We start from the raw sequence: 26,499 nt of genomic DNA on the forward strand, positions 1-26,499 counted from the left end.
CAGTGCTGCGTTAGCACTACACTGCACGGCTCCGTACTGCTCAGCACGGCGCCGTGTTGCATTACTGTGCTGCACCGCATTACTGTGCTGCACCGCATTACTGTGCTGCACCGCTTTACTGTGCTGCACCGCTTACTGTGCTGCACCGCATTACTGTGCTGCCACCGCATTACTGTGCTGCACCGCATTACTGATGCTGCACTTTCGCTTTACTGTGCTGCGCACCGCTTTAACTGTGCTGCACCGCATTACTGTGCTTGCATCCGAGCAATTAGCTCGTGCCTTGCACCGCTTTTCCTGTGCTGCATCCGTCAATTAACTGTGCTGCACCGCATTACTGTGCTGCACTGCTTTACTGTGCTGCACCGCATTACTGTGCTGCACCGCATTACTGTGCTGCACTGCTTTTACTGGCTGAGCCGCATTACTGTGCTGTCACCGCTTATGTGACGTTTCGTGCTGCACTGCTATTACTGTGCTGCACGCTCGCTGCACCCATTACTGTGCTGCCCGTCAGTTACTGTGCTGCACCGCATTACTGTGCTGCACTGCTTTACTCAGCTGCACGCCGCACACGAGCATCCTCCGGACAGCAAAGCCCCGCCCCTTGTCTCTTAGCCCCGCCCCTTGTCTCTTAGCCCCGCCCCCTCACACGGACGGACGGGAGGTTCGGCCAATCCCGCCTCCCCCTGCGGCAATCCCCGCCCCCAAAGAGCCGAGCCAATAACTGCGGGCAGAGCGGCCGCACCCGTAGGGGGCAGAGCCAAGATGGCGGCGGTGGCGGAGCGGGCCGGGCGCGGAGCCGCGGCGGGGGGCGGCAGCGGCGGGAGGAACGGAGGCACCGCGGAGTGAGGGCGGCTGAGACATCGTGATCCTACCGCGGGGAACTACCGCGTCATGGACACGGCGGCGGGAGAGGACGGCGAGGAGCCGCTGCGGAGCGCGCGGGTCCTGGGCTCCGAGCTGGTGGACACGTACACGGTGAGGCCGCGGCCCGTCCGATCTCCGGGCGGCGTTGGCGGCCGGCGGGGCCGCTCCGGGGGAAGGACGAGGGGAAGGGCGGGCAGCGGGGAGCGGCGCGGGGACGGAGCTGGGGGCGGGTGGGTGTCCTTGTGTCTGCCCGGCGGGGCGCGGTGTAGCGCCGCTCGCTGCCCGGGAGCTGCTGCGGGGCCTCGCCGTGATGCATCGCACCGCACCGCAGGGAGCTGCAGGCGGCGGGACCGGCGCTGTGAGCCCCGCGGGGCAGGACGGGAGCGCGGCCGGGCTGGGCAGCGATTGGCAGAGCGGGGCGGAGTGAGCGCGGCTGGAGGACACGGAGAGTAACGGCTCTCCGAAGTGCCTGCCCCAAACCGGCTCCGTTTAGGGACACTGCGGGGCTGAGGGGCTGGGAGCTGTCAGCGGTTGGGAGCTTGAAATAAACAGTCTGAGCTCTTTGTGGCTGCTGCAGGGCGTGTGTTGTGTACCCACGAGAGCTGTGCTGCTCAGGATGTGGTTCATCCCCAGCAGTGTTGTCCCGGTGCCGTGGTGAGACATGCAACATGCCTGAGTGCTTCCGTGCCAGGCGTGCTCCGTGACTCAGAGCTGCTGATGCTGATGTTGAGGATATTCACTGGGATTTTACAGCAGCTGTGCAAGAGAGATTGAAGTGATTTGAGGACATGCCCGGGTGTTACCTGCCCCTTGCTCTGCTGGAGCTTACAGGCAGGGGAAGGGAAATGCCAGCTGCTTTGGTGTGCAGACTGGTGTGGTGGTACCCTGGGTAATGCCATCGGGATGCTGGATGGAGCTGCAGTTCAGGCTTATGCCTTTACAGGTGGTGTCCAGCAAACCAGCTGGTGGTTGGGGCTGGCAGCTGAGTTAACTGAAGTCTTATTGTCTGGACTAGATGCTGACTGGAGACTGGCACATTGCTAGAAGGCCTCAGGGCTGCCAGTGCTTTGTTTCCTTCTGTGCATTAGTTTGGCCTAAAATTGTTCTCCTGCCTTTCTCGTCTTGTGCAGCTGTTTTTAATATAAGCTTTGATATTTAAGGAAAAGTCTGTGGCTTCCTCAGGTGGGTGTAAACGAGCTGCCTGAGGAGGCAGGGAGGAGCAGATGCCTCATTGCTCTGCAGTGTGGGACCAGCTGGCTGTGGGTGCAGGCAGCTCTGTCAGGTACTTGTTTTTCTCAAAGTTTGTGGAGTTTGGAAGGAGGATGCTGCAAAGAGGCAGGTTCTCTGTGCAAAGCAAGAGGAAGAAGGGTTTTGTTAAGCTGTGCGAGGTGTAGACAGAAAGGAGTCTGAGATGGCCAGTGTTCATTAGCAGCTGTTAGAAGCTATGTATCTTAATTTGAAGCAAGCATTTCACTTGTAAGGATTTGGGAAGCTAAAAGGCGTGCTGTAAGGGGGCAGGTACTTAACTATGAAGGCCTTGATGTAATGGGTAAGAAAATAATGCAGTATAGCACTAGATATGGTAACAACATGTAGAAAGGCTTACAAAATGCATGGCATGTAAGAGTTTAGCGAGGACGCTGGGAGGTGGCTCCCAGGTTGAACAGCCATGGGTGTGAAAGCTTTCATGTTTAGCTGCAGAGCAATGCAGTTTGTCGTAAGTGCAGGTGGAGGTTTCACATAGCAGTGCCTGGGAGGAGGTGCAGCGCGGTGTTTCACCTCCCGTGTGAGGTGGCTGGGTGGGCACTCACCAGCCTCTACATGGGGAGAGCTGTGAGGAGTTGGTACGTCTGAAGCATCTGCCTTAACAGATGTTTTCCTGCCCAGACTGTCCATTTGGCTCAGTGCTGTTTCTGGAAGTGCTCAGGGCCTGTCACTTTAGAAAAAGCTTTCGTGGAACCTTTGTGTGTTTGCTTTGCATTGTCCGCAGAGAGGGAGCTCCTGGCTTTGTGGTGTTGGGAGCTTGCAGTTGGGAGCCATATGGGTTACTGGATTTTCAGTATCTCACCTAAGGTTTTATTCATTGCACGATCAGTCTGTGCTGCATTTAGCTGTGCTGCTTGATCTGCCATGGTTTAGCACACAGCATTTAAAAATAACTAGTATCATTATGGCTTCTGTGCGTAGCAGTGCTGTGGTTCTGAATTTAATTTGCTGATTTCTTTGAATTCCCCCCTTGCTTTTTCCTCAGCCATATGAGGTGCTGCTGGCACTCAGGTTACTCCTCTTTTGGTTTGTCATCAGCAAAGTAAATAATCCCGACCGGTGGTTTCTCAACACAGCCAGCCTGGATGATTATATGCAGGCCTCAATTGAAACTAATTCTTGTAGGCATTCATCTGCATGTGCAGCACTCACCCAAACACTGACGTGTCCTTTGCTGTACACACCAGTCAGACATGTTGATTTGCTGCTCTGTAGGACGTGTTTTGTTCAGCAAACCTGTGCGTCAGATGCACCTCATAGCAGTGATGGTTTTTGAAGCAGCTTTGCTTCTAAAATGCAAGAGGCATCTGTTTAATGTGTGACACTGCTGGTGCTGACTGGCACTGAGTGCTGACTGGCTGCCTTTTATGTAACTAATTGAAAATTCACTCTGGTTTCCATCTCTTCAAGTGGAATTTCCAGCTAAGTGCGTTTCATTCTCATAGTAGCCATGAACCATGTCTGTGTTATCTGGGATGGGAAACAAGTTATCATCTGTGCTAAATGCTTTCAAGATTTGATTGATATATTTTCCAAGGAGTGAAGTTGGACTGGATAAGTTTAATGTGTTGTTTTCATGCAGATATACAATTAATGTTATTGATCCTTGTCTGTTTTCTACTTTGTTTTCTTTTCTATATTTGAAGTTTCCTTGGTATTGCCTTACATCTGATTTGCCTGAAGGCAGATTGTGAAGTTCCTGTTGAGCTCTGCTGATTGCGCAGTGAATGTCAGCTGCAATGAAAACCCTGTGTTCCGCTTTTGCTACATAGGGTGTTTGAAATAGCTTTGTCTAAATAAGCATTGGTTTGGTTTATAGGATTATATTAAGTATTTGGGTGCAGTTGTAGTGATCAGGAAGCTACACTGTGTTTTACTCTAAAAGGAATTAAGCAGTTAATGCCCAACCAGCTAGAGGATTCACCTGGATTTCTGATCAGTTCAGAACCAGATTCCTGCCGAACTGAAGTGGGAGCAGGGTGCTCGCCAGGCTCCTGTGCCTGCTCTGCAGTTTGGTAGATTGAAAAAGGGATGCTGCTAAGTCAGGTTTGTTGTGGGTAGCTATGGATTCTGACTTGGATAGCAGAAACATTAAGAAAAAGCAGTTTAGGAATCTTGTTTGCTTTAGCTTTTGGATTGCAAGAATAACTTGGCTTTAAAAGAAGCAGCATCTGTGTGCTTTTGTTGTGGAACAACCTTGTGCGCGGCGTGAGGTGTCCTACCTCAGCAAAATCATCTTAGAGTTTGGATTAGCTTTTCAGTTAACTACAAGATTAGAGTGAGATTAGATTCTGCATGCTTCATATGTAGCCTTAGAGTGTACCTGTTGGCTTTTCTTTAAGATGCTTTACAAGTTTCTTTCCTTACTTTACGTTCTTTGTTTCAGGTGTACATCATTGAGGTCAGTGTTGGCAGTCATCAGTGGACAGTGAAACATCGCTACAGTGATTTCCATGACCTACATGAGAAGGTAAGGATCTTAAAACTGTGGCTTAGTCTCTTACGAAGGCAGTTCTATTGTATGAGACATCTTTTCTTCTCTCAGTAGCAGTGGGAATGTCTACTGGACAGCACCACACTAAATCCTTTTTGATTGAGCAATATTAACTGTGCATGTTACACTCCCTTTTTGAACTGTGAGAGATGGGCCTGAATAACTATAGTCTCAAACAGAAACTTGTCTATGTTCAGTTGTGTCTTCCATGTAAGGTAGGATGTTACCACACACAGGGAGCAGTAAGTCTGTTCTTTGCCTTTCAGCTCGTTTCAGAAAAGAAAATAGATAAAAACCTGTTACCCCCGAAGAAGATTATTGGAAAAAATTCCAAAAGCCTGGTGGAGAAGAGGCAAAAGGAATTAGAAGTCTACCTGCAAACTCTTCTAGTCAAGTTCCCTGTTGCTGCTCCGAAAGTTCTGTCACACTTCTTACACTTTCATTTTTATGTAAGTTTTGTTTTTAGCATATAAGAATGTGGTCCTGAGTGTCCTTCCTTAGTTCTCTGACTTAGCGAGAATTTCATGCAGTCTTTTCAAAATAACTGACATTCTTTGTCAGGCCCCTTTCAAGTCTGTTCTTTACACCAGCCTCTTTGTACTAGGCAGTCCCTGCCCGCACTGCTTGTCAGCACAGTAAGATCAGAAGATCCCTAGTAGAATAGTTGGAAGCAGTGAATGAATCTGCAGCTGTGTTGGTTATTAGGCTGAAGTCAACAAGCGCAGGCTCTCAGGAGGAGCCTTATGTAATTGATCCATTTCCTCCCCCACTCAGCCGTAATGGGCAGAGCTGTGGCTTGCACTGAAACAGTTTCCAGTAGACCAAATGAAGAAGAATAGCACTTGTGTAGGAGAGCGTGCTAATGGAGAGGCCCCTGGAGACACAGCTCCATCCAACTGACAGTGTTACAGTAAGGAAAAAGGAAGTCGTGACTTACTTTCATGTTCATATTACAAATTGTTCATTTGTCTCTTGTGCATCATTAAGCTTTTCTTTCAGTACTGCTTTGTATTGCAAGGAGAGAATGGACTTTTTATTGAGAGGAAGATGCAATGGAGAGAGCTCAGCTGAATTTCTTCCTATTCCTTGCCCTATTTTTCAGCTAATTTTTGTCTTTTGCTGTGCTGTGCTCATGCTTTTATAAGACTGTCCCAAAGATCTGGCATTGTTTGTGTATGAAAGCTTCTGTTCCATATTTTAGAAGTAAAAGTGTTGCTTACTCTACAGTTTGTTGGTTTAGGGGAATGGAGATTGAAGTATAAACTTTAACTCAATTGTTTTTGCCTGGAGTTCACAAATATTTACAGGAAAAAAGTTAGCTATTCAGTACTAAAGCTAAATATTTACCACAGCAATTCTGCTGGAAAATTATCTTCCTGTAGGACTTCAATCCTACATCTGTGACAACCTACGTGTGTTCTTGAGGCAGTAAAATCCCTGCTCTTGCCTTGGTAGTTTGGGTAGAAAGGCTGCTATAGTTCCTCTTCTTGTAGTGTTTCCAGTAGGGATTGTTTAATTTTATTTCCCTGTTTAACAGAGCTGTGTGAAGTAGAAATAGATGGCTTATCATAAATATATTTAAAACACTTTGAACTTTAACCTGTTCTGGACACTTGTAGCAGGGGTCCCTTGGGAGTTGCTTCTTAAGGGTAAAGGGATCGAGGAAGCCTGGATGATCCTCAAGATCAAAACCTTAAAGGCACAAGAACAGGCTGTCCCTGAATGCCATAAGGCAAACCATAGGGGAAGAAGACTGGTGTGGATGAACCGGGAACTACTGTTGAGACTCTGGAAGAAAAAGAGTCTGTGTTCTCTGGAAGCAGGGACAGGTTACTTGAGGAGATTACAAGGATGTTGCTAAGGTATGCAGGGAGGATGTTAGGAAGGCAAAAGCCCAACTTGAACTCAGATTGTGGCATGTGTGTGGCATCCAGGGGATCAGGCCCAGCCAGCGTGGGTTCACGAAGGGCAGGTTGTGCTTGACCAACCTCATCTTCTGTTTGACTGGGTGACCATACTGGTAGACCAGGGAAAGCCTGTTGATGTAATCTACCTAGACTTCAGCAAAGCCTTTGACACAGTCTCTGACCGTATTCTCCTGGGGAAACTGGCTGCCCGTGGCCTGGGCAGGTATATGCTTTTTTGGGTAAGGAACTGGCCAGTGGGCTGTGCCCAGCAGGTATTGGTTAATGGAGTTAAGTCCAGCTGGTGACCCATTACAAGTGGTGTCCCCCAGGGGTCAGTACCAGGGCCTATCTTGTTTAGTATCTTCACTGATGACCAGGCATGACTTGCAGATATGAAATTTTGCTTGGAAATAGAGTGCCCAGAAACTACTGGCCAGAGGCACCTGCAAACAATGGGGCTTCTGTGGGGTTGAAGCACGTAAGTAGCTGGTGCTAAGACAGAGATCTCTTGTAAGTTTGACAAAGGAATTTTTTTTGTGTGTGCTAGTCACCAAGCCATCCAATTCATAATCTTGTTTTAATTGTAAACGTATGCAGATATCTTCTGTGTGTCTCAGGTGATGAAAGAGGAAAATGGCTAGATGGGGGTAATTGAAAGAAGAGGCAGTTGTTGTATTTTGTTTGGGATGCAGCTCCTTCTGGCTTGTTGTTTCCAGTACAACAATGTGGAGGCTTTGTTCATCCTCCGTGAGTGGGGTGTCAGTTATATGAAGAATGCGCTTTTCTAAAACGCCTCATAAAACGAGCTGAAGTGTTTCAGATGCCCTGTGAATTTATTGTCTCCTTACAAATGGAGGGATTTGTCAGTGAATGCATCACACATTCATTTTGTGATGATCCATACTATCTGTTTACACTGCAGCTATGTTAAAAAGAGGTGTGTGTGTGTCTAGGGGAATTTTCTATTTGTGGGCTTGCACAAAGCATGTTTGTTTTTTTTTAATGGGGGTAGTAAGTGCGCTGTTCTTACACCTTCACATTTAGAAGAAATTCTTACATTGGGGGTTCAGTGTTCTGCTTTCCTCCTGGAGCTGTCAGTGCCTGGAGTGGAAGCTGAGAACGTAGGTAGGAGCAGGAAGGTAGAGAAGAAGGTAGAGGACGGGGAAGTGGTCTTGTGTTTTCTGCAGTGAGCTTAATAGAGTGTTGAAGTTCACGAGCTGAATTATTTTCTCTCTTCCTTGTAGGATTGTTAATGGACTGGTGTTTTTTTTTTCTTATGTCTTATTGACACTCAAAATCTTAAAATTCCTGGGTGGTTTTGTGGTTTTTGTTTGTTTGGAGAATGTATTATCTTAGTTTCTTCATAGCTGAGCTCCCCTTCAAGCTGGGCTGTGATGATTAGTAATAGTTGCTGTATCTGCTGTTGTACTCCTAATACATGCAGAATCTAATTATTTAAATATAGTGCAGTGTATTCCATCTCAGAAATAAAAAATGTATGAAATAACTGATTTGGGGTCATTTGTATGAAGCGTTTTCAAGCTATAAAGAAATCAATAAGACATGGTCACAGTTCCATTGTATTTTTCCTTTAATTGTGCACTGTAGCAAGAAGGGAAAGCAGCAAAGGTGCACATTGAAAAATTGCAATTAGAAGAATGTAAATAACATCTGATTAAAATGATTTATTCTTTGCAGGAGATCAATGGGATCACCGCTGCTTTGGCTGAAGAGCTCTTTCACAAAGGTAAATAACTTGGAAAAATTAGCAGTGAATGAAGAGACATTTTTCCTCTATCTGTGCGCCTTTGTGCACCTATGGTATTTAATTTCCAGACAGGTAGAGATTTGAGTTTTCAGTACATAAAGATTAAAAAGACAGGCTGTGGTACTGGCAATTAAAAAAAGTCTTCCTTAGCCTTTTCTTCTTGCTGTCTCATGTAGGGAAGTTTGGTTTATATCAGTGAGTGCTGAGACAGAGTGTATTAAATGCACTTTACATATCTAAATATTATTGCTCCAGAATTGCAAAAATGGGAGACCTGTCAGTTAAATAAGGTACTGATGCTGGCAGATCAAAATGAAATGTACAACTTAAACCTGCTCTCAAAGAAACTGTTTGCTATAACTAAGCACTTAAGCAAAATTGCTAAAGCTGCAAGAATTACTGCTCAGATAAGCAAACACTGCTTTCTCTGAGTGGTTTGAAGCTTTTGGGGAAGGAAAACTTGGTATGTCTAAGTTTATGTGAGCCTTGATTGTACTTCTGTGAAGGTGGGAAATACTTGCCATTAGTTGCACTAGGAGCTTCAGGCTTGTATTACGAGTGCCTCTTTGAACACCTATATTATTCTTACAAAATTTCTAAATAAACTGTTCAAAGTGGCAAGAAAAATGGAGTTGTTTTGGTATGTCAGTGTTGAGCTTTTAAAACATGAGGCAGATGTTTCCTCTCTAACCTTAGATTTTCTGTGTGCCATTTATTCTTTATAATTGCTGAAGTAGTGCAGCTCACTGCAGCAATGTGTTTAATGTCATACTCTTGTTTTTCAGGAGAGCAGTTACTAATGGCTGGAGAAGTCTTTACCATTAGACCACTGCAGTTATATGCTGTCACTCAACAGTTGCTACAGGGGAAGCCTACGTGTGCTAATGGAGATGCCAAAACAGACCTAGGTCATATTCTTGATTTCACTTGTAGGCTCAAGTACTTAAAGGTGAGCTCTATGTGCTCAAATACTAGAGATGTTTTTCCTTCCACTCCTTGGTGTGATTCTTAGCGAACTTTTGGAGCTTAGTTTGAATGTACAAGAGCTTTTACTGATAGTAAACTCCAACAATCATTTAGAAGTTCATGCTAAATATGCTTGTTCTGCTTACTTGAAATATGTATGTAGTTCTCTAACAAAAATGCTGATTTGCTGGGTGGTGTGCGCTTTTCAGCAGCTGTCTCTATAGGGTCGTGCTCATAGAATGTGGGTGCTGGTAGGACTGTGTAGATAAGTATTACTTTTTCAGCCCTGTATTCTTTGCCTACATTTGTTAGACCAGTGTATCTGTATCTAACAGTGTATCTCTGAAAGTTCTTTTCAGAGAATGTGGCTCTGCTGTGTTCAGCTCAGCATGGAGCCTTGGTCTGTTTTGCCAACTGTGTCGTATTTTTCTGTGCTCAGTGTGCTACAAAATATAAACACAAGGTGGCAGTTCTGAAATGTGGGTAAGTTGTGTTATGTACACTAAAACTGTTCTTAAATGTCAATAACCAGGTCACTGGAACAGGAGGACCTTTTGGAACCAGTAACATACAAGAGCATCTCTTACCGTTTGATCTATCTATTTTTAAATCGCTTCATCAAATAGAGGTATGACTGAGGTACTGCTTACTTATACAGGCTCTGAATCCAAGCTCTGCTGTGTATACCTTAATATTGATAACTGTATCCTTAGACTTAGTGCTGGAGATGGAGAGATTGAGAAAGATGGAACCTTTCTTTAAAGACTACTTTTTGAACAACTCTTGGAAATAAGGATGCCAAATTAAGACCACCTTGCGCTATGTGCTCAAAATGAATGAGGTTTCCCCTATATACCTAAACAGCTGCTTTTCATTGTCTTGATTATCTTACAGCTGTATTGTAATGTGATCTGTTAGTACACAGTGCTTTTTATTTGTAAGCCACCAAATATGAGTGAAAATATCCTGACATTCCATTTGTATGAGTACAGTTTAGTATATAGTGTTTCGTGCTTGGTAATGTTTGAGTGTTTTAGCTGGGTACTTTTACTGCAAATGATGAAGTTTCAGCTGTTCAGAATTATTTCAAATCTTTATTGAGAAACAATAACCAATTCTGTACTCTTTTATGGCATCCGATTTGTACTGGTATTTCCGGTCTGATTACCTCCTGATTGTTTGTCATCAGGAGGCTTTAATGGAGTGCCATATCTACTTTCCAAATGGGTAACAGAGCAGAGAATCTGATATTGAGGCTTCTATCTGCTTCTTCTGTCTTTTATTTTCTTGTTTTAGCATTTGTGATGTTGCACAAATTAAAATTTTCTTCTTAAATAGATAAATCATTGTGGAGGAAAGCTTATCAAAGGGCTGACTTCTTCGAAGCACACTCTAGCCACAATGAGTGTTCGATTTTCAGCAACATCAATGAAGGTAAATGTTTAAAGCACATGCCTGAATGTGTACCTTTTCTTCTTTTCTCTGTGCTTTGATTTGGTGAGGGATATATATTTAGCATAACTTTCCATCCTTATGTTGTTCTTTCATATTCTCCAATTTGATTGGCTGCTAATGTTGGTATTCCTGTGGATCTAAAAATTCCTGACCCAGCCAGCCCACTTGTTAAGACCAACAGCTTTAGTCTGGATGATTATAAAGTTTAGAAGTGTTCCTTACAGAAACCTTTGGAGTATTTTTGAAGTGGGTTGCTCTCATTGAAGACAATGTTTTACTGTGCTCATCTTAAATAGGAAATCCTAGTGCCTGAGGCCTCAGAGTTCGATCAGTGGGAGCCAGAGGGTGCATCAGCAAGCTGTCCAGTGACAGCAGTTATTCCAACGTGGAGAAATTTAACGACTTTGGATATGAGTCACAATAACATCTCTCAAATTGATGATTCAGTGGTAAGAAATATTTCATTTTTGGAAAAGCATGTCTGGTCTTCTGAAGCACGTTTCAGTAGCAAGGATTTTGCATTTGCTTTAGAACTCTTTTTTTCGCTGTACCTACTGTTCGTTTTTTTTTTTTAAATGTTGGTTAGCTGCCCTCATTAATACAGTCCCTTAGTTTATTATTTGATAATTCAGCTCTTAAGGAGACAAAAAAAGTTGGCTTTCATCACAAGAACATGTATCAAATATGAACATAGGTTGTTGTTTTTAACTTTTACTATTCCTGTGAAGAAGGAAGCAATTACTTCCATAACTCAGCTAGAGATGGTGCACTAGCAGTGCAGTTCTCTTGTTCAGGAATTTTTTTGTATTATTGCTTTCTGTAAGAGCCATTTTCAATTCTTTTGCTGCACTATATCATAACCATTGCTTTTGTTGAAGCAAATTTTGAGAAACTGTGCATAGGATGATAGTTTTCTTTACCTTTTTCTTACCATCAGCAAATACCGAAACAAATCTGACCTGATATATGAACTGAAATGTTTTACCACAGGCTTTTTTTTTTCCTCATCTTCTAGAAATTAATTCCAAAGATTGAATTCCTGGATTTGAGTCACAATGGAGTGTTACTACTGGAAAACTTACAGGTAAATGATGCTTTTGAAGGTCAGTTTTTCTTTTCAGACTGTTTAGAGAACAGATATTTTCTTCAGAGTTCTGCTGCTCATTTTCTTATGGAAAATTGTTTAAGTCCAAGTTGCTTATCCCTTGTAACATCCCACTATCCTTACAGTGGATGTTTCTTGTTTGCACTGTATACTTTAATTTCTTTGCCAGTGTTGACATGTTTGTATTCATTGCAGCTGTTTCTCTGGGTCAGTATAAAAGCAGTTGAGCGAATTTCCATTTGACAGGCTTAAGCCTTTGTCCAGCATGAAAAACAGTGTTGACAAGAAGTGAACAAGCTGTAATAGTGTTCCTGATACTGTTGAATTTTGATGTATTTTTTGTAATGGATGTTCTTTGCTTTTGTAGCATCTTTATAACCTTGTTCATCTGGACTTATCCTACAACAAGCTTACATCATTGGAAGGTGTTCACACAAAACTAGGAAACATCAAAACTCTGAATTTATCAGGAAATCAGCTGGAAAGTCTGTATGGTCTTAACAAACTCTACTCATTAGTCAACTTGGATCTCAGCAGCAACAAAATAGATCAGGTAACTTGATTATCAATACCAAACAGAATTGTGCTCTGAAACACAAACAGTATCTTATAGTGGGAGAAATTGGAAATAAATCCAACTGTAATTATTTTTTGCTGCTGTCATGTGTTGTAGCTTGGGCAAGAAATGCTCAGTATGCTGATTTTCATTTATCTGACTTGTGTTAATTAATTCATAAACTTTCAGATTGATGAAGTAAAAAATATAGGAAGCCTCCCGTGCTTAGAAAAGGTGATCTTATCCAGCAATCCATTGAGCATCATCCCTGATTACCGGACCAAAGTACTTGCTCAGTTCGGGGACAGGGCCTCAGAGGTAAGCCACGATGTACTTCTTCCTTTGATGCTGACACCTGAAAAAAACTGTTCTAAAGCATGGTAAGTAAAGCAGTGTGATGGTTACCCCAGCAGAAGAAAGAAATGGAGGAGCTGTTGGAGCGAGTCCAGGGTAGGACCGTTGTTAAGAGAGGAGACTTAGCTAAGATGTAGGTGGAAATTCTTTCCTTGGAGAGTGCAGTGAGGCCCTGGCACTGCTGCCCAGATCCATGGGTGCCCTATACCTGGAGGTGTTCAAGGCCATACTGGGTGGCACTCTAGGTAGCCTGAGCTGGTGGGTGGCAGCCAGCTCATGGCAGGGGGGTTGGGACTAGGTAATCATAGAATTGTTAAGGTTGGAAAAGACCCCTGGGATCACCAAGTCCAGCTGTCAGCCTATCAATGCCATGCCTGCTAAACCATGTCTGTAAGCGCCACATCTCATTAAAGTCCCCCCCAACCCAAGCCATTGTGTGATTCTCCAAGTCTAAAATCCAATGGATTTTTAGTGTGAATTGGAAAAGGTCTTCAGAGAACAAGAGAATACTGATATTATTCTACAACAGTCCTCACTCCTTGATCTGAATGAAACTTTACTGTCTTCAATGGATTAAAAAGTAGTATGTTACTATTGAAACAGTTGTGCTAAAAGGGTACTGAAGAAGTTTAACCATTTGAGTTTACATTAAATTCATATCAGCTTGGAGCAAGGTCAAATGTGATAATTTTTTTGCATCTAATGTTTACTGAGATGCACGTAGTTTGCATTAGGCTGAGATAATTTTTTTTTAATTGAAACAAATTGTAGAGCTGCTTTGTTTTTCCGTGTTTTAGATATTTTTTCATTGTTTTCAGGTTTGTTTGGATAACATTGTTACTACAGAGAAGGAACTGGACACAGTCGAAGTTCTAAAAGCTATACAAAAATCAAAGGAGGTGAAGTACAAACTGAGCAACTCTGATAAAAAGGTGAGTTTGAGCAGTGCTGAGAGGAGCAAATGAGATATGTTGCTTATGACATTGTGTTTTTAACTTACAGTTATTTCTACAAGTTAGATCTGTGGGGAATTCGTTCAAGTTTCCTGCAGCTTTTGAGTTTTTCCTTTCTTTGCTTGTGCTTTAATGTCATTATGAACTTGTGATGATGCCTCTTCATTTTCAGTGCAACTTCAGCAATTGTGATCTTCCTTTTTATGTTGATCTGGGATAGAGGAAGTGGGGAGAAAAAGATAGGATGGCTTGATAGTGTTTACAGTGAATGTGTAATTGACCATAAATTGATTTTACATTTAGACAAGTAGAAATATTGCAAAGGTGTAATTTTACTGCTTTTGCTGATGGTTACTATAATGACAGTCTCAAACATTGTTCCTGTGGATGTTTAGAGGTGGAAAAGAATCAAGAACCTGAATGCTCTTTACATTCTTACATATTTGTGTGCTATTGTAGCTAGTCAGTCTTGCTTTATTATTACAGCAGAACATATTTTGTCCTTGCAGTAGAATTCCTGTTTTTATTTCTTTGTGGTTTGTAAAACTTGCTGCTGATTTTGTCAGGAAATACAGTGTTGAAAATTACTGTTCAAGCTGAATTCTTAGTAGAATTCCACTATGAAAATGAATGTTAACAAACTTCAGTGGATGTGAGAGAAGCAAAACAGCTGATGCTGGCTTTTACTAAAATTGAGTAAGCTTATGTAGACTTACATTAGTTCAGGTTCTAGTGTGTCCTGTATAGTTCTTTCAGTTTTTTCTTTAATCACTGCATACTTTCTTTATTAGATCAGTGAGGACTTCAGGCTCACTGCTGCCAGTTCCAAATCAAACTGTTCTTCCCTTACTGTTCGTCCTTCTTCTCCCTCTCTGCCTCGTCCTGTCAGCTCCAGCCAAGGTAATCATGTATGTATCGTGCTGCTGGGCTGAGCCTCTTGGTTCTGCTTTTTTAAGCTGCATTGATATACATGAATATTATATGCATGGATATAGGGCTTAAAACCAAATGAAGCAGAAAGGTTTGCTAATGTTGGCTTACAAATTGGAAGCTGCATGTGAGTCAGCAAAGTTGACCTGTTCGCTGCAGTATTGTTCACCTGTACTGGAAGTTTTGGGTTCAGGACTTTTTATCATATCATTCTAAAGAAATCAGTGGAGGACCATAGATTTTATTTTTTATTTTTTGGAGTTTAGATATATCCTAGATTGTTAGCGGAAAAACTGACATGTATAGGCATGTTCTGAAATTGCTTACCCTAGCTGTACTTGGTCTGCAAAATGACGGTTGAAGGAGTTTGTTTCCCCTCTTCCTCCCCCCCCCCCCCTTCACAAGAGCTGAATTTCATCAGTCAACTTGAAGGAAGACAGAAAAAGGAGAAGGTAGAGAAAGGGCAGTTGTGGGAGCAGTGCTTAAGGCTGACAGTTCTTCCAAAGTGTGTGTGGGAAGTACTTAAGAGTAAGATCTTTTAAAGTCCTTTCCAACTGAACTATTCAGTTAGTAAAATCTTAGGGAAGGCTGCTGTAAGTGGTGAGGAAAACAAATGAGGACAGGCAGGTTATTTTTCAACTCTAACAATACAAATGTATTCTCTTCTATGTATTCAGCTATCGAGGGGTGCTTTTACAACTGTAACTTTGAGAGATCTGTTTAAAAATTCTGAAATAAGCCACGCAATTAATGTAACTGTTAGACCTTAAATCATGAATGATAGAATTAATTTCCTGATGTAGTATTTCTATGAATTGTTTTCTCTGCACTTTTTCTAGACACCATCTGTTTCCGTAAAGTATTATTCAAATTAAATGTCACTGGCAAATGGCTTATGGAAAAAGAAAAAATGTATAGGAAATAGAAAACAAAAAAGTAATGTTCTGCTTTTCCTGTCAATTTGAATTTCCTCCTTGCTAACGCAGTGTTTTGTTCAAGTAATAAATATCTTCTGTACTTCCTCTATAGGAAAAAGTTTGGTACAATCTGCTAAAGCTTGCCATCAATCCAGATGGATGCATGCAGGAGTTCTTGTGCTCAGGCTAGAAGCACAAATCCACTGTAATTCTGCTTGTTTTATTTGCTCATTTGTGTTCTTGAGCTGGTTGGCTCAGTGGTAATACTGAAAATCAATTCTCCATATTGCTTCAGTGCAGCGCTGCAAGTATCACAGGCAAAAATGTCCAGTAATGATAAGCTTTACTGATACTCAGCTTTGAACTGCTCAAAGATTCTGAGTAGGGTGAGGCGATAAGTCTTGAATGTCCTTGGAGTGCGGTTGGTTAACTTTCTGAACTTTCTGAAGGATTGATACAGATACTAGTTAATCTGGAGCCTTCAGAAATTGAGAAAATGCTACGAAGGTGCCTGTGCTGGGGGCCCCAGACTTGCATGCAGTGCTCCAGCTGAGGCCTCACAAATGCAGAGTAGAGGGGAATGCAGTCACCTCTGTCGTCCTGCTGGCCACCCCTCTTCTGATGGAACCCAGGATACCATTGGCCTTCTGGGCTGCAAGCACACACTGCTGGCTCACATTCTATTTTTCATCAACTGGGACCCCCAAGTCCTTCTCAGCAGGGCTGCTCTCAAGGAGTGCTCTCAGTTTGTATACTTACCTGGGATTAGCTTGACCCAAGTGCGAGACCTCTTATGCTTTGCTGAATTTCATTAGGTTCACAGGGGGCTAACTTCTTATTTGATCAAGATCCATCTGAATGGCATCCCTTTCTTCTGCTGTATCAACCGCACCTCTCAGCTTGGTGTCATCAGCAAAGTAGCTGAGAGTGCACTCGATCCCATCCCCTGTCACTGATCAAGATGTTTGAGAATACTGACCCATATTCTGTTTCTCACTAAGTAGGACGTCTAAATCCTCAGCAGGGCTGCTCTCAAGGAGTTTTCTTATAGTTTGTATACAACTATGAGATTACCACAGTCCAAGTGCAAGACCTTATGCTTTGCTTTGTTGAATCTCATTAGGCTCACAAGGGTCCATCTTTTGAGTTCATCAAGGTCCCTTTGAATGGCATCCCTCCCTTCTGCTGTCTCAACTGCACTGCTCAGCGTGGTGTCCTCAGTAAACTTGCTGGTAGTGCATTTAATCCCGTAATCTGTTGTTGATAAAGGTGTTGAAGAGCACTGGTACAAAGCGGAGCTCCCAGGGGCCACTGCTCATTACAGGGCTCCTGGACTTAGAGCCATTGCCCACAACCCTCTATGACCTTCCAAGCAATTCATTACCCACCAAATAGTTCACCCTTCAAATTCATACCTCTCCAAATTAAGAGATGAGGATGTAGTGGGGAACTGTGTCAAAGGCCTTGCACAAGACCAGGTAGATGACATCATTTACCTTCCTTTGTCTGCTGATGTAGTGACTCCATCACTGAAGACAACTAGGTTGGTCAGGCATGACCTTCCCTTGGTGAAGCCATGCTGGCTGTCTTGGATCAGCTGCTCATCCCTCATGTGCTTTAGCATGTCTTCCAGGAGGATCTGCTCCACAATCTTCCCAGGCACTGATGTTGAACTTCAGATTAACAGTCTTTAACACAACTTTGTATGCATTTAAAAATAGTTCTGTAGTTCAACTAAAATTCTATTTTCTTCTGTCCTGTTATGTGAAGACATCATTTAGCTTTAGTAATTTATAGTTATGATAATTGTGTAACTTTTATTCCACTTACTTGACAGATAACATTGGACATTAAATTTGGGTTTTACTGCAGAAGTTTTAAGAGGAATTTGTGTTTGTTCTAGAAATAGCTTGTGAAGAAACAGTCCTAGCGAGCAGTTCATTGCAATTCAATGCATCGACTCCTGCAGACCATACAGTTCCCCAGAGATGCTCTGAAATACCAGATTCAAGATGTAAAAATCAGGTAATTGTAGTTCTTTATTTGATGGTTTCTTAAGTCTTCGTAAGCTTTTCTAATAGTAAACTAATCTTACCAAAGTAATCTTTAGCACAGCTATCTTGATTCACCTTCAGGGAATGAGGCAGGGCAAGATCCCAGGGGACTGTCCTCCTTTGTCACCACTGTGGTTGGTCTTTGTCAAGTTCCTTTATCTTTTGCCTCACTTTGTAGTAGTTCAGTAGCTTTTAATTTGTAGTGTGCTGAAATGATACATATGGGCCACAGGTTGGATCTGTTCTAAAATCAGCAGCAGAGTCCATTCTTTTTCTACCCTAATTGAATGTCCAACTTAAATTAGAAAAGGTAGTGTTCTAGAATCCTCACAGCAGAGCTCAGCTACCCATGAGTGTGGCATTCAGGACTTTCTGAATTTGCTAGTTCCAAAAAGCTGGAGCTAACATAGAATCATAGAGTGGCATGGGTTGAAAAGGCCCACAGTGCTCATCCAGTTTCCACCCCCTGCCATGTGCAGGGTCACCAACCGGCAGCCCAGGCTGCCCAGAGCTACATCCAGCCTTGACTTGAATGCCTGCAGGGATGGGGCATCCACAGCCTCCTTGGGCAACCTGTTCCAGTGCGTCACCACCCTCTGTGTGGAAAAACGTCTTCTGAATATCCAACCTAAATTTCCCTTGTCTCTGTTTAAGACCATTCCCCCTTGTCCTATCACTGTCCACCATTGTAAACAGTCATACCCATTAACTTTGCTTTTCATGCCTGCTGCAGTCAGGCAGCAGCTGTAAGTAGTTGGAAGCTTCCTGATGTTTTCTTCCTCTCCTCAGGCACCTGTCTCCCTATTGGAGTATGGAAGAGGTGATAATACATGGTAAGCAATATATAAGTTCTGTTTTGAATCCTCCTTAGTTTTTCAGTAACGACAGTGGATGCTGCACTTTTAAAATATGGCCTTTATGGCAAAACTGTTTTTCGCTGTATGCTGCATCTGAGTTGTTTTTTTGTTGGTTGTTTTTTAAACCAAAAGTGATTTCATTGTGTTTGTGGTTTTTGTCCTGTGAACCCTGAAACGTATTTGGGAGTTTCAAAAACAGCAACAGCTGTATTGTGAACTGCTTTAACTTGTAGGATATACTTAATAGGGGTGGGAAATGGAGGGTGAATGAAAATTTTAGTCAAATTCTGTCTGTGAAATTCCACATTACCAGACTATATAACTCATGGCTGTGTGCTTTACAAGGATGTTCTAAAATATGTGCTGACTTAAGTAATAAGAATAGGCCTCAGAGCTCTGACAAGCAGCACTATCAATTGTAGACAGCCATAACTGGTTTTAAGCTCATGTTTGTACTTACTGTGGTGTGTTGTCTCTTTTGAAGTTTGGATCAACCAGAGGAAGAACACTGCACAGTGCCTGACCCCTGTAACACTGTCATCTTGCCTTTCAACTGCATGTCATACACTGCCACAAACCAGGATTTTACCCAGCACCTTTCTGCCTTGATAGCACAGACTGTGCAGAGAGCACCTCCCTCCTTTATAGAGAATAAAGGAAACCTTCCAGCCAGTTCCAGAACCACAGACAAAGAAGATGGATATTTTGAAATGGGACTTCATGAAGGAGATCAGGCTTTTGAGTTCAGTACTTCACAGACTCAATCAGCTGATGATGCAGAAGTGAAGAGCATCAACATAGTCAAAATTCTCTGGAGTTTTTGTATTCATATTTATAAAGAAGTCAGGCAGTTCGCTTCCTGTTTAGTTTTGACGGATGATCTTCTAGCTGTGTTTGAGATTCCTCCTCAGGAATTGAGAGGAAACTGCCAGCATATCCCTTCTGCTTTGAAATTAATACTGTGTTTTCCATATGCTGACCTGACAGAGTTCGGTTTCCTCATGCCAGAAATCTGTTTAATGCTGAAGCTGAAAAACAGCGATAACTGCTTGTTTGCTGTTTCAGACTCCCAGAATCTTCAGGACTTTTACTCCTGTTTGCACACGTGTCATTCTCAACACTGCACATCAGTGTTACCAAGCTCCACAATGTACTGTGGAAGTGCAAACCTCCAAGAGTTTCTCAGTCAGCTTGTGGAATTGAATTGCATTTCATCAGAGGATGTGGAGATAAAAGGTTGTTTCCCAACCTACCTTGTTTATGGGAATAAATCCGATGTTCAGAAAACCTTGCATCAGCCAGAGTCAGCTGGCAGTATCAGAGCATGGTCAAAAAATGATTTGTGCTCTGCACTTTATTCTTCAATGTATAAATCTTCTGACCAGTGTCCCTGTGTGTTCCATCCCTGCTGGCTGTTTCTAACACCACAGCATTTATACATAATAAAGGTGGATTTCAGTGTACTGCCGAGTAAATTGATAGGCACAGAAGACTTGAGAAGTGTTCTTAAGTTGAATAGTATTCCATTAGCATCAGTTGTGCTGCATCCAACTCATGGGTCCATCCAGCAGAAGGGTTCATTTTTGGATGGGCACGTGCTGGAGTTGCTTGTTGGATACAGATTTGTTACAGCAGTGTTTGTTCTACCTCATGAGAAATTCCACTTCCTAAGAGTCTACAGCCTTTTAAGGACACTTCTGAAAAATGTTAAGACTATTATTATCTTCAAAGCTTTGAACAAATCGGATGCTGCAAGAAATCACGTCTTGGAGTCAAGCAGACATGGTCAGTCAGCAAGGTAATACTTCCCATGAAAGGTTTGTTGCACAATGTCAAAGTGAGTGTGGCCTCGCTTCTGTTTGCAGTTGTCACTGTAATTGTCTTTGGCCTGTAGTACTGATGGAGTACATCTTCATTTTGTTGGTCTTTAATGTGTGAATGGTTATCCTGGACTTGAACCTGTCCAGGTACAGTTTCTTTATTCTTTTGTAGTTGCAGCTTAAAATGTATTTCCTTATGGAAGGAGACTTCTTATTTTACATGCTTGCAGGCTGATGACATGACAGAATAGACAGCAGTGCTCAAGATGATTCATTTAGAGTGAACTGCTAAGACTAGAAGTTGCCTGTTGGTAGTTGTTACATAGTGGAAGAACTGTAGGTTTGCTTAAATTTTGATCTTGTTTTCTGGATCTTGTCTGTCTCCTAGCTTTTACAAGCCTCATCTGACTCTGTCATCTTTATATCCATCTGAATTTCTTATTCAGAAGATTACTGAAGATAACCAGATTCCAGTTCACCTTCACGCTTCTGCGTCTCTGCAGTATGTGGCTGGGCTTAAAGGAAATGCCCTAGTTGAATTCTTCCATGGCAACATTGCAGAGGTATTGCACGTAGCCTGGCTACATAAGAATGTGCCTTGTGACCTTTCAGTATTAGGTGTTTAAAAACTAACATAGCAATCTTGATTTTTTTTTAAAAAAAAGCAAAAACAAACCCAACATTTTTTCTAACTAAATTTAGGTTATCCCAGGTCTGGAAGCATTTTGATGGAAAACTTGTGCAGATTGATAGCCTTGAGGGGTAGGAGACGCTACTCATCTGTTTATAAAGTTGCCTTCGGTATCTCAAAAGTTTCTCATGCACTATAGAGATGTTTCTTTTCTTTCCCCCAGGAAATGGGGAATAATTAGACCATGGCAGAAGCCATTTTCTCTCTAAAAGATAACTTCAGTTAACAGACCGAGGTAAACTCGTGCTCCGATTGTAGTACATTGCAGTGTTTCAGATGTGGGAACAGTCTTGCAGTAATCTAAACCTGCATCTGAGATGATGAAGCTACTGAAGGATCAGTGTGCAAGTTATTTGTTAAATACCACTTACATTTTAGGTGGAGAATGAAGAGTTGAGGCATCTCATGTGGTCTTCAGTTCTGTTTTACAAAGCTCCCACTGTGGAAGTGATGGCTTGTGTGCTTCTCTCAACAAAGGCTATTTACTTTCTGTTGGATGATACTTTCAATCATGCTGACGAGCATCAGTCAGGTAAGGCAGCTGTTTACTTTGATCCCCTAATGAGATTACAAGCTTATTCTGTGTCATCTCTTTGTGTGGAGTTTACCAGATTTGACTGTTACTCCTGGCTGAGGAAGAGTGGCGTGTTCTGCCCTCTGTGAAGTGCTTTAATGGGGCTTTTATCTTAATAAAAATCAGGTTTGGGGTTTTGAGTCATGGCTCATTCTTAAACCTTTTTGTGTCATTGTGTCCAGGCTTCTTTCAGATGTCATTTGATAGTCCTCAGCATCACCTGGGCAGTTAAAGGACCTGTCCATAAGCATAATAGCAAGTGAAGGATAATGAAACTTACTGTGTATTCTACTCATAGTAGTGGTTCATAAGTGCTATTAGTGGCTGATAAGGGGTGTCTGCTGATTTGAATCTGTGTAGTTAGTTCTTCAAGAAATGCTCTTCACAGAGGGACAAGATGCTTTGAAATTAACTGCTCTTCTGCCCTCTTTATTTACATGCAATATATTTGTATATTTCCTGAAAATTGCAGCTATAGTCATGGAAAGAAATAGGATTGTTCTTTTTTGTTTGACTTTATTCAACAGATTTTTGGAACCAAGAAAACTCAGACTGTGAAAATAACTCCTTCCACCTCTCTTGCTGCCTTGTGCTAAAGCTGAATGATCTGCAGTCAGTAAATGTTGGCCTGTTTGACCAATACTTCAGAATTGCTGGTGAGGATGCATTATGCTTTAAGTTTTTCCTTGTCTATATCTCGCCTCAGATGGATTGTTATCTTTGAGATGGAAGTGTTATTTTTGCTTCTTTTTCTGAAAAGGAATTAATGTAATGCTGCTGGTGCTGTATGAATGGGCTTGCAACGTCCTGTAATTAAAGTATATAGGAATCTTAATATCTTAAAATTCTTGAATTATCCTGACTTTAATGACAGATTGAAAGGAATTCCAAAGATGTTTTTGTTGCTTTGAGGCTTTGGCTTGCACTAAACTACAGGCTGTTGTCCCCAGTGCAACATGTGTAGTTGGTGGTTGACTTTTTGGATGTAAAATAAGGTGTTAAGTTTCCAGGAGAAAGGATGTCGACTGAATTTTTAGTTGAAGTGACACAGGTGTGTCTTCAGGGCTGTATTACTTTGTCCTGGAGTCCCACTTCCTGTGAGCCATACGTCTGTGCTCTGAAATATTTTTCCAGTTGTGTTATAAGACCTTGTGAAAATGTTTTAAAGTAAGCTGACGTATGGCCAGTATACAAAGCAAAAGGAAAAAAACCACCTTCATAAATGGTAACAATGTAAGGGTGAACCTGTAGAGCGCTAGTCAAACTTAAATCATAAACACACATCATTTTAAACCAAGAGAATTTATGTTCTTGTTTTTTAAAAAACTTGTAAGAATTGTCCTTCTTCAAGGTTTTGAAGACTTTGTATTCACAAAATTATTCAGTGATGCAGATTTTCAGGAGAAAAATTGCTTACAAGAATTTTTTTTGAAGACAGTTGCGTGTTGGTGGTGAGGTTATGGTAGTTCCTCATCTGAATGTATGAATGGTTTGTTTGGTCTTCTGTGCAGGACAGTCTGCAGATCACATAGTCACCTGCCTGACCAGAGACAGTTACAACACTCACGCTTTCATGCAGCAGCTTATGGCAGTTCTGTCATTGCTTGCACGCACACCGTCACCAGAACCAATAGATAAAGACTTCTACTCTGAATTTGGGAGTAAAAACACTGGTAAGTAGCCTTTTCTACAAGGATGGAGGCGTTTCTGCTTTGTGCAGAGAACTTCTACTTTAGGAGAGATGCATGTGTCAGTTGATTCCCATTTGTTCCTGATACTTTATCCAAACTCACTTATCTTAATTGTTATCTTACATGTGCCTTATCTGAAAAGAATTGCTAAACATAATTAGTCTTGCACATGGGAAGTATGTAGGTTGGTAATGCATGACAGACTCCAGTAAATGTCTGCAAACCAAACGAAACAATTCCAGTGTGTTAAACTAAAACTACATGTGTGTAAATGTCAACTTGAATTCCAGATGCATCCAACAGCCAAAGGTTGTTGCTTATTCTTACTCAAAGCATTGTATATTACTAAGTTCTGTTATCTCATTATTATTCTTGCAGGAAAAATGGAGAATTATGAACTGATTCACTCAAGCAGAGTAAAATTTATTTATCCCAGTGAAGAGGAAATTGGGGACCTTGCTTTTCTAGTGGCAGAGAAGATGGATGATTTAACTCATCTTCAGTCTCTCCATATCCTTCTCTACGTGTTGGCATTTCAAGTGAATCCTGCTGAAGGATCTGCCCAAAACACTAGTCCGCTTCAACCTAAAACACTAATATTAACCAGCTCTGATTTGTTCCTCTTTGATGAAGATTATATCTGTTACCCACTACCTGAATTTGCTAAGGAGCCACCAAAGAGAGACAAGTATCGGCTTGCAGATGGAAGGCGAATTCGGGACTTGGACAGAGTCCTTATGGGTTACCAAACGTATCCACAGGCCCTTACGTTTGTGTTTGACGATGTTCAGAATCAGAATCTGATGCAGAACTTAGCACTGAATCACTTTGGAGATGCTGACAGTGCCCCAAAGGGAAATGCTAAACAAGAAGGCAGCAGGAGCAGAGAGATCCAGTGGTACATCTTCATTCCAAGTGCAGAAAGCAGAGAGAGGTTAATTTCGTTGCTTGCAAGACAGTGGGAGATACTGTGTGGTAGGGAGCTGCCTTTGGAACTCACTGGGTAGTTATTGCACAGTTGGGTGATTTCAGTGTCTGTTGTAAAGCACAGTGTTCAAGTAGCACCTGTCAGGTTCTGTGACTCCAGTAAGGAGCTAAACTGGACTCCAGTGCTTCCTAGTGCGTTCAATAGTCCACACGACTATTCTGAAGCGTTACCTGGAGGTTGAACTTTTTGTAAAGTCTATTTTTTATGCAGTAGTAAATAGTGATGAAATTCATGAGCCATCCTGGGAAACTGTATGGAAAAAATCAAGGAGTCAACACTAGATGCACTGTCTTCTAGGGCTGTTAAGGTTTCTGCTGATTCTTCTGTATATATCAGTATTGCTATTCCACACAAATTCTAATGTGTAAATAATGGCAGATGCTTGTGTATGCTCAAGTGCAATGTTATTTGTACAAGATGTATTTTGGGTATGCTGCTAATGCTTATTATTTAATGACCTTCGTTTTATGTATTTTTTCCTTTCTAAGGCCAAATGCGATTATTTGCTGCCAGTCATGAAGCAGTAGAATCTCTGACACGAGCGGGTGGCACTTTTTCATACAGAGTTAGTTTTGTGAACATCCTTTTTATTTAGCACAGTAGAAGGGGCTGCCTGTGGGAGTCTCCTCGGTATATAGTCCTGAAAGTGGAAATACCCAACATGACTGTGTAACTGTTTTGTCAGCAAACAGTGAGTTTGTATCTCCGAACACAAAGTCTTTCTTTTGCCTATTTTGTCAATACAAATAAAGTGTAATTTGACAGTTTTCTCCTGGCCTTGTCCTAACTCAAGTATATCTTGTGTTTGCAGGGGACCACGTTCGGTTCAGGTGCGTTTTGTTCCTGGAGCGTATCATAAAGGATGAAATAAAGCAACAAGTGGGAAAGGAAATAGTTTATTGTACTGTAGCGAGTATGCAATGGTTCCAAAATGATATTGCCACTTCTTGCATGCAGGGTCTGACGGAGAAGCCTCCTCCTGTGGTGTTCATCTGCAGACACAGCTGGTCTCAGGAGCAGCACCACGAGGAAAAGCACAGAGCTGTGCTTTAGAGCAGGCAGGCGGATTCCAGCTTCTGTTTCCTGCTGCTTACCTGATAAAGAAGGGACGTTTGCTAACCCTGTGAGCTAAAAATGGGTGTAGACGAAGGGATATGAAACTCCTCACATCAGAAAGGTGCCGAGGTTCAGACAACACCTGCCTGTGTCAGAGATTTAAGCTCTGGACTCATGAGCTCTTTGTGCCCAGGCTGTCGTGGCAGGAGCACACAGGGAGGAACCTGGAGTCAGTGGTGACAGGTGGGTCAGCAGCATCTTCACAATTCCTGTTCCTTCTAACTTTCCAACAGAGAAAATAAAACAGCAGTGCTGTGTGCTGTGGGGTGTGATTGAGTTCAGCACAGCCAGCCCTGTTCCTACACAAAGCACTTGTAGCTTGAGCTGTTCAGTGCCTCATAGGGCCCACAGTCTCCATGCGCTGCTGATTCACACGAGACCCTTCCTATCTTTCCCAGAACACGATTTCACTGAGATAAGCAGAGGGTCTCACAGAGAAGTGGCTGCGGTCTGACAGCTGGGTGGCAGAGTGTTCCTCTGGGCTCCCGTTTCAGGAAAGATTGCTCAAACAGAAGGTTTCAATGGCAGGAAATTGCCCAAGCTCTCCAGGCTGAGCACTGCATGGAGAGGGGCTGGTGACGCAGCGTTTTAAATCACGGCCCTGCCGGGTTGGTGGGGTTTATGTGTGAATCCTTTTCTTTACCCAAACCCGGGATTTTTGATTCCTTCTTCCCCCTGTGAGCAGATGGAGAAGTTTTCACCATAATGGCTGCTCAGTTGTGAATGTTAAGGGGCTGCTGGAAGAAATGCCCGGCCTGGAGACGAGGTGCTTGGGAACAGAAACTCCTTATGTGTGTCCTGTTTCACAAGTTCCTTTAATTGCTGGTGAAGTTCTTAAAGCAGTTCCGGATCCTTCCCTGAACAGGTTTAGAAGCATCGCGCCGCTGCGCACCCAGCGTTCGTTCATTGTGTCGCTCTGTGATGTTATGACTGGTAATGGCTTGTGGCCACCTGCTCTTTCGGAGTGGGGTCGTGCTGCACCTGACACCAGTTCCCAGGATGCTGCAGATGGTGCAGTGCTGGCACAGCTCTTGGTGCTGCAGCCCCAGCAGCTGTGATCAGAGCAGTTCATGCCCGGTGACTGAATCGTGCTGCCTTTACCACTAGGTCAGAAGAGCCGCATCTGGTGACAGATGAGACTTGGATCTTTAGCTCCATGCCCTTCTG

At 42.6% G+C, this 26,499-nt stretch overlaps 1 protein-coding gene across 4 annotated transcripts; it reads left to right on the forward strand.

Moving 5' to 3' along the window:
- The first annotated feature begins 736 nt into the window (after positions 1 to 736).
- Positions 737 to 24,985, forward strand: NISCH (nischarin). 4 transcript variants are annotated; one of them, XM_015874471.2, is made up of 21 exons: positions 743 to 981; positions 4,523 to 4,606; positions 4,897 to 5,079; positions 8,236 to 8,284; positions 9,091 to 9,254; positions 9,804 to 9,899; positions 10,610 to 10,705; positions 11,023 to 11,175; positions 11,742 to 11,810; positions 12,199 to 12,384; positions 12,577 to 12,705; positions 13,560 to 13,673; positions 14,486 to 14,594; positions 17,445 to 17,566; positions 18,385 to 18,428; positions 18,937 to 20,250; positions 20,661 to 20,835; positions 21,342 to 21,495; positions 22,065 to 22,193; positions 23,049 to 23,210; positions 23,607 to 24,985. In XM_015874471.2, exons 1-21 carry the CDS (start codon positions 898 to 900, stop codon positions 24,233 to 24,235), a joined length of 4,245 nt encoding a protein of 1,414 aa, XP_015729957.1. In that variant the 5' UTR covers positions 743 to 897; the 3' UTR covers positions 24,236 to 24,985. The 4 variants fall into 4 exon arrangements, 3 of the variants coding, with proteins under 3 accessions (XP_015729958.1, XP_015729959.1, XP_015729957.1); XM_015874472.2 differs by lacking the exons at positions 20,661 to 20,835; positions 22,065 to 22,193; positions 23,049 to 23,210; positions 23,607 to 24,985 and having other exon boundaries at positions 737 to 981; positions 21,342 to 21,480; XR_001557850.2 differs by lacking the exons at positions 14,486 to 14,594; positions 20,661 to 20,835; positions 21,342 to 21,495; ... (1 more) ...; positions 23,049 to 23,210; positions 23,607 to 24,985 and having other exon boundaries at positions 739 to 981; positions 18,937 to 19,182.
- The last annotated feature ends 1,514 nt before the right edge of the window (positions 24,986 to 26,499 follow it).

The sequence above is a fragment of the Coturnix japonica genome, chromosome 12 (assembly GCF_001577835.2).
Source record: "Coturnix japonica isolate 7356 chromosome 12, Coturnix japonica 2.1, whole genome shotgun sequence".
Classification (NCBI taxonomy): domain Eukaryota; kingdom Metazoa; phylum Chordata; class Aves; order Galliformes; family Phasianidae; genus Coturnix; species Coturnix japonica.

Bases quoted from the DNA above. Each gene is read 5' to 3' on its own strand.
- NISCH (XM_015874471.2), top strand. From the start codon at position 898: ATGGACACGGCGGCGGGAGAGGACGGCGAGGAGCCGCTGCGGAGCGCG. The intron at 8,285-9,090 runs GTAAATAACTTG...CTTGTTTTTCAG, and splicing joins TGAAGAGCTCTTTCACAAAG to GAGAGCAGTTACTAATGGCT. The intron at 10,706-11,022 runs GTAAATGTTTAA...CATCTTAAATAG, and splicing joins TTTCAGCAACATCAATGAAG to GAAATCCTAGTGCCTGAGGC.